The sequence below is a fragment of the Dermacentor albipictus genome, chromosome 1 (genome assembly GCF_038994185.2).
Source record: "Dermacentor albipictus isolate Rhodes 1998 colony chromosome 1, USDA_Dalb.pri_finalv2, whole genome shotgun sequence".
NCBI lineage: Eukaryota > Metazoa > Arthropoda > Arachnida > Ixodida > Ixodidae > Dermacentor > Dermacentor albipictus.
This window is the reverse complement of record NC_091821.1, coordinates 78,236,129-78,243,241: the sequence shown is the minus strand read 5'-3', so window position 1 is coordinate 78,243,241 and position 7,113 is coordinate 78,236,129. Positions and strand designations below refer to the sequence as shown.

At 45.8% G+C, this 7,113-nt stretch overlaps 1 protein-coding gene across 3 annotated transcripts in view; it reads right to left on the bottom strand.

The window, feature by feature from the left end:
* Positions 1–314: 314 nt before the first annotated feature.
* The window catches only part of LOC135915072 (RNA-binding protein with serine-rich domain 1-like), a 31,464-nt gene continuing 24,665 nt past the window's right edge, over positions 315–7,113 (bottom strand). For all 3 annotated transcript variants that reach the window (XM_065448053.1, XM_065448052.1, XM_065448054.1), the window contains exon 9: positions 315–665. In XM_065448053.1, the coding sequence (XP_065304125.1) occupies positions 571–665 (95 nt within the window). In that variant the 3' untranslated portion in view covers positions 315–570. The remainder of the gene's footprint in view (positions 666–7,113) is intronic.

Genomic DNA, 7,113 nt, shown 5'->3' with positions numbered 1-7,113 from the left:
CTCAGCGCCTCCCGGAAAAGTCCGGAGGAGGCTCGGGCCCCGGAGCCCCCCACGCAGTCGGCGCCTATGGTAGGAAACGTCACGTAGTGAGCATGCTTCTGCAAATGATTGGTTTGAAAAATGGGTAGCATATGCAGTCAAATGAGCTCTCTGAAATTACACCTATAAATGGACCAAGCACAACCTGCTGTCTTTAACCAGTTAATCCCAGCACAGCAGCTCTTCTCCACGCAGGGCAACAGCGCCACAAATTCTGAAGAACAAGAACACAGTGCATTATGTCCGGCACAATAACTTGCGCCCCAGACCAGATAGCCTGTCACACCGCCTTGTACTGCTAAGGCACTCTTTATTTGTTGTCCTTATAAAAACAAAATAAAAAATATAAAATAACTTAAGAAAAACAAAAAATTTAATGTTTTTCAACAATCTAGACTCTGACAATCCATTAACATCACCCTGGCATCATCATTATTGCACATGGCTTCCTTTTCTTCTTGGTGCTTCCTTCCTTCCCTTTCCACCAATTGCTAGAACAAGGAGAATGGCTGGCAGTTGGGTGAGCAGAATTCAGTCCTGCCTTGTCTCATGCTTGATGAACTTGCCTTGGGGGTGCCTACGCCACACTGCTCGGGGCGGACCCCGGCGGTTCCATCTAGGACGAGCTGCAACGACAACAGCAATATAACTGAATTCAGTGCACATTACAATGCAGCATACTATCCACCACCACACTACATTCATAACTATGCTACTAACGACTACACTCACAAACATCCTGCTTGACCGCAAGCATCTACATAATGCAAAAGCCAACCCTAGGCTTCATGCTACACCCACAAAGTGGTATTCCAAATGCACTAGCATGACACCCAGGGTGATTGCCAACCTCAGACATTTTGCACTCCCTTTTTCTGACAGATGAATTTTACTAAATGCATGAAGAGAGTGGTCAACCCTGCAAAAGTCGCAGAGACAACAGCGCCACAGTCACCAATACACATTAGGGGGCAGCCTGCAGCAGCCATAGAGGATATTTAATTGTTTTCTATGGTTCACAAAACTGCACGTCTGCTAGTGACATGCTACGCCGCTCACAAATGTTTGTGGGGAATATCCGTGATTTGTCACTCAGGCCTCAGGTTTACTTCACTACCTTTTCTGCTTGCACATGAGACACCACACAAGAATTATGTCTGCTGGATGGGCAACGAAGACGATGTTACAGTAGGTTGCGGCTAGATAGGAAGTTAGCAAGAGACAGATTTCAATAGGTTTCGCTACACAAAGGTAAGAAGTAAACAGAAGTGACTGCTGAAAAAAAAATTCAAACTTCGAGCACCTATTTATAATGTATTTGCATCAGTAGTTTGTTTTCTGAAGCCTTTCGTAGTGGCTGCCAGTATGTCTTCAATATGACCGATTTTCATAACTCAGTCCACTCATGTATCTACCTATTACTGCATCACGTACACAAACATTAACATGTTCAGCATTCACATGTCAAAATCTTGCTCATGGGTCTTGTTTAGCAGTTTTATTTAATAAAGCACATGGCTATATTCTTAGTTGGTCCACATGTGGGGATTAAGGTGCAAAGCTGCGTGCCATCTTGTGCCAGCATGTGTCGACAGCCTTTCCCAAGCTCAATCACCAGGAACCGCCGTTGATGCAGGTTCCTGCCTACCACAGCTAGTGCACCTACCCCAAGTTACTGTTTTTTAAGAAGTTATCTTCGTAACCTTGCAAGGAGAGAGGCAAAAGCTTTGAATAAGCTTGACAAGCTCTCATTCCCCATGCAAACAATGCTTCTCCATTCTAGTCAATTCACATATGCAAGCACATGACAATGGAACGTACACTGAATGGCCACACTATGAGCACCTTTTGGGCACCCTCCCCAACCTGAGCTCTGAACCACTGAGCACTTCCTTGCTGAGACAGAGGCTCCACAGGCCTGCAACAAGTTAGATGTTGACCCTTTTCACCTGTGAGTTCTCAAGTTCAGTGAACCTGGTGAGCCTACTGCAACTGCCACGCATGCTCGACCAGTCTTACAAGAAAGAGCCTTTGCTCACGATTGTGCCGAGATGTATATTAGGTTATGAAACCTCCTTCTGATTGCAATGCAACTCTGCAACCTTTGTGTGCAGCAGAGTGGAAGAGGATCATGCCCTTTCTATACTATAATTCGCTGGTAAGCATCGCAGAGGCCCATCTCCACAATATTAAATTCACTGGTGCAAAAACTGGCTAAGAATACTGAAGGCTGGCCAGCCAGTAAACAGCAGTACTGCCTTCATATTACTAAGGCTAACACCAGTGGAAAAGTTGCTTGTTCAGTCTTTTTGCAACAGATTCCACTAGTTTAGTATGATCTAGTGGCTGGGCACCACGATAGTAGTCTACATTCGCTAGCATTCACTGTTGCATTGTCAAAAGGCGTGGAGCACAATGTACTTGCATTCCAATTCCATTCAGTTATTCAGGTTGGCACTAAGCATCTGCTACTGCAGTCAGTTTTAATGGTTATGGCCAGCCAGACCAAGTACACATGGAGCGACATCATGGATTGAAGTCCTATATCCCAGTGTTTGTGGGATCAGTTCACCAGTGCCTCTATATGCACGACATCCAGGGCTAACAAACTCATTTCTCTCGGCGAGTTGAGGAAGGGCACTGTGCAAGGGTGCAATTTTCGGCTTAAAGGATCATCTTCAAGTTCCTTGATTTAAGAAAATGACCAAAAATCTACCTACATCCGTGTTGCAGGAAAGCTTAAATTCATGTTTATTCATGCATAAGTGATGCCTTAAAATGACAAAAACCTCCTGTGACTGCAATTCTCAAAATGCCTTTGCGGCACTAGAATAGGCCTAGCATGGCATAGCTGTATGACTGAAGGTTCTAAAGCCTTTTTCCAGCTCTTTGTCAAAGCAATAGTGAAACTAACAAAGCTCTAGCCATATATGGCGCAGACTTGGCTGCACATCTATGGACTTTCTCCAATCAACATCAACATGGTTACACATTGCAATCTCTCCACAATTTCTTGAAAGCTTCTTATTTTCTTGGAAAAATACCTCTGAAGTTCATGACATGAAGCCACTTAGAAAACCAGGGCCACTTTACAAAAGCAAGGAGCAGAGCTAACAAGGAGCTGGTAACCATAATGTGACAGTTTCAAGCTCACTGCCAGCAAATGATGCAATGCGATCTCCCTCCAACCTGAAAGTTGCAGAGCTTACTAATACTGAAGTTGCATAGACCACGGTGAGACAAATTTGAGTGCATTTGTGCCAAAAGGCCGCGTTACTACAGCAGCATGGTGAAGTGTGCCCAAGTCTGAGCGTTGCTGCTCGCCAACACACAGATGCTGAATGACTAACCTTTTGTGAAAGCAGCTACCCTAAGGGAACACAACAAAAGCATACCAAGCAGTGAATGCCAATGGTAAAAACCAGTGTACTCGAACTCAATGTAGCAAGAGGAAAAAAGGCAGCTCGAAGCTGATCCTACTGAACAAAGCATAACTAAAGGCGCCACATGGTCTCTAGGCAAATTCTAGTGGCCATACATGCATTCAGACTGAAATGGCAGAATTCTCTATTTTCGAAGCCATTTTTCTCAGTTTGCGAATGAAATTTGCACAAGCAAAAACAAAATTTTTTTATACGCAAGACAAAATTGATATTACGGCTAAAATATTGATTTAGAATGCACAAAATTTGGCAAACTGGTAGAATAATAGTTAGAAATTCCGAAAATACCGTTTTCTTTCACAATTTGTTTCATCTCTAAAACCCATGTTCCCCCTTAACATGCTGTTGAAATGCGTACCAAGGAGAGAGCAATCACACAATGTAACTACTTAATTTAAACTTACTTTCGTTGTTACGGGGACTAGGATTTGCTGAAGTAAACAGCGGGACTTTTGTAATGCAGGTTATTTGTTCTTGTGCCCATTACTATACCTATTAATGCTGTCATTGCACTAGTGTGGAGAACTATTCCAGATATTCTTCAGTGCCCTACCGGCTCTTGTGTGTTTCCCCATACTCTGATGCCTGTAAGCAAGCATTTAGTTACAGATTACACAGACCATGGAATTGTGCCACATTTGTGAAATGCTGTACCCATATCTCCAGTGACAAGAATTGCGTCCTATGGATATCCTATAGACATCCACTGCTAAGGCCGATATCCTAGGGATGTGTCGAATATGTCCCGAGAATGTCCCTATCACATAGCCATTTGGTTGCACTTTCCATGCCATGCGGACATCCGTTGTGATGAGGCACATTGCTGCATACATTTTACGGGCATATGCCAGGGCCTTTTGCATACTGTTCGCCGTAATGCAAAATATGGTCACAGCACACGGTGATAGATGCATGGGCAGAGCGCCCACACATATACATTGTGTACACACGATATGTGTGCGCACATATGCTGAAGTGCTGCATACTCCTTTTTTCTAGGCCTTGTGCCAAAAGCAATTGCCTTATTGAACTACAGTTGAATACCACTACAATGAAATTGACGGGGCACACAAAAAATTTCGTTGCGATATCAAATACATAGGTGACACGTGACTCGCTGATGCAAAAAGCAAGTTTTAATTCCAAAAATCGGTCAGCTTAGCTTGTTTGCGCTTCTTGCCAAGCGATGGCATAATGCGACTCTCACGTGCCACCAGCAAAGCCATTGCCTCATCATTGTCCTGGGACTCGATGCAACGCCCGACTGTATCGAATGCGTCCAAGGCCTGCAATGTAGTCGGCGGTCCGGGATCACGTTGCGCGGCTGTGATCTTCGACGGAACACAGTATTCCCAGACGCTCTCCAGGATTTCTTGGTCTGTCTATTCTTAAAGCACCACCACGCAGGAGTCGGCTTGGATGTACTCATTGGGATGTACAGGTGCCGACAAAAGTGGTATACTCCACGCAGCGGGAGCCGGAGCAGCGGCACACTGCATTGCGATGCCATCTACATTGACACGGGTCAAGCGACATGCATGCAGATAATAAAGGGCACCCATTGGCTGTCTCGATCCCAGATGCTGCCTGTAGATGGCGTTGCGATGCAGTTTGCCGTTGCTCCGGCTCCCGCTGCGTGGAGTATACCACTTTTGTCGGCGCCTGTACATTGGCGAACACATCTCCACTTTCTTGCAAGGCTGCATACGCAGCTGCAACTTCATCAGATGGCGACTTGCCTCCATCGCTACCTTCGTTCTCAGAGTCTGAAGTTTCGGGAGCCTACTCAGCGAAGCCAGCATGGTGGAAGCAGTTGCAGATTATGGCACTTTTCGCTGCGCACCATGAAGTGGCAATCATTTGGAGCACCATAAGGAGGTCCACTTCTGTTTCGCGTCCCAACCGAGTCTTCAGAAGCAGCCTTTGAATAAGGCGCTCACGGTAGGCCTGCTTGACGCTCTGGATGACCCCTTGGTCGAGGGGTTGAATGATAGAGGTGCAGTTGGGTGGGAAAAACTAACTGCACATTTTCCATCTCGGCGTCCTCTATGATGTGGGCGGAACAATTGTCTAAAAGTAGACAAACCTTTCCGCCTTGCCTGCCCATGTCCTAGTTGAAGGCTTCTACCCACTCTCCGCAAATAGCCCGAGTCATCCACGTCCGAGTGTTAGCCACGTAGTTCACGAGAAGGCTCCGATTTCATTTGAAGCAGCATGGTTTGGCACTTTTTCCGATGACAAAAAGCGGCTGTTTGTACGAACCGTCCATATTGGCACAGAGGAGCACGGTTATTCTCTTCTTACTATGCTTGCCTCCGTGGCAGCGCAACCCCTTAAAATCCAGGGTCCTGGTGGGCAACATCTCGTAGAAGAGCCTGGTCTCATCGGCATTGTAAATATCCGATGGTGCGTAGTCTTTTAGGATGCCTGCCATGCTGGCTGACATCCATGCAGTGGCACTGTGAGTATCCGCCGAAGCGGCTTCACCGCATAAAACTTTGCCGATGATCCTGTGGCGTGACTTGAATCTGTTCAGCCAACCGACGCTGGCCTTAAAGTGATCTATTCCTAGCATGCAGGTATAAACGAGCACCTTTTGATGCACATCATCGCTAAGGGCAATTTTCTTGGCACACGTTTCTACGAACCAAGTGTATAAACTGGCTTGCCCAAGGCCTTGTGCATCGGCCAAGTCACTTCCTTGTGCTTCACTGACGAGCTAACACTTTGGCTAAAGCATCCTTGCTCTTTGATATTGTCGAAAGAGAACTTGCCGGAATGCCAAATTCTCCAGAGATGACCGATTTTTTCCAGCTTCAGCCTGGCAATAACTCAAGCCTTCTCTTCTAGCGACATAAACTTGAGTTTCTTTGTCAGCTGACGATCTAACAGCTTCGAGAGACAATGACCAAATGGCGAGCAATCGTTCGTTGTCAAGAGTGCGTTGCCCAAACGCCTCGTCGCACCCTACCGGGATTTGACATCGCAACAGCTACTTCAAACAGTACAGTTAAACCTAGATATAATGAACTTCAATATAACGAAATTCCCGATATAACAAAGTATTTAACTTTTTATAACCTCTTGTTCATAGAACACCATGTATTTAGAATTTCAATTTAACGAAGTGTGTATGCGATTTCAATATAACTAAATTCCACTTCCACCGCAAAGGAATGCAGAGACAATAAACGAAAACTTTCACAAATGCAGACAATCCAATGAATCAATTACAAGTACCTGCTTGCAAACACACTTTAATTGCTGGTGGCCTGACAAGTGGAGCCCAACTGCATCATGTTCCCTATAAAGTCTAAATGTGATAAGATCCTACTGCGCCCTGTGCACTGTGCTTTAGTTGCAAGTCGAAGTGTGCGAGGGTGAGGCAGGAAAGATGGTGGCTTCACGAGTGGTGCAGTATGGGGAACCAGCGCTGGATAGGCGGCGCGTCGAAAAGAGTGCGTTGCACGCCACCCTGGCGACGAAACGCGGCATATTCAAGCCTCTCGAACCGACGACACGTCCGCGGCCGTTTCATAGTTCGCACATATGGTTCGCATGTTTCCGTTTTCGCGCCTCTTCAAGTGGACAGTTTTCGTAAGGAAGCTAGCGCCAAAAAGTGAAGAAATGA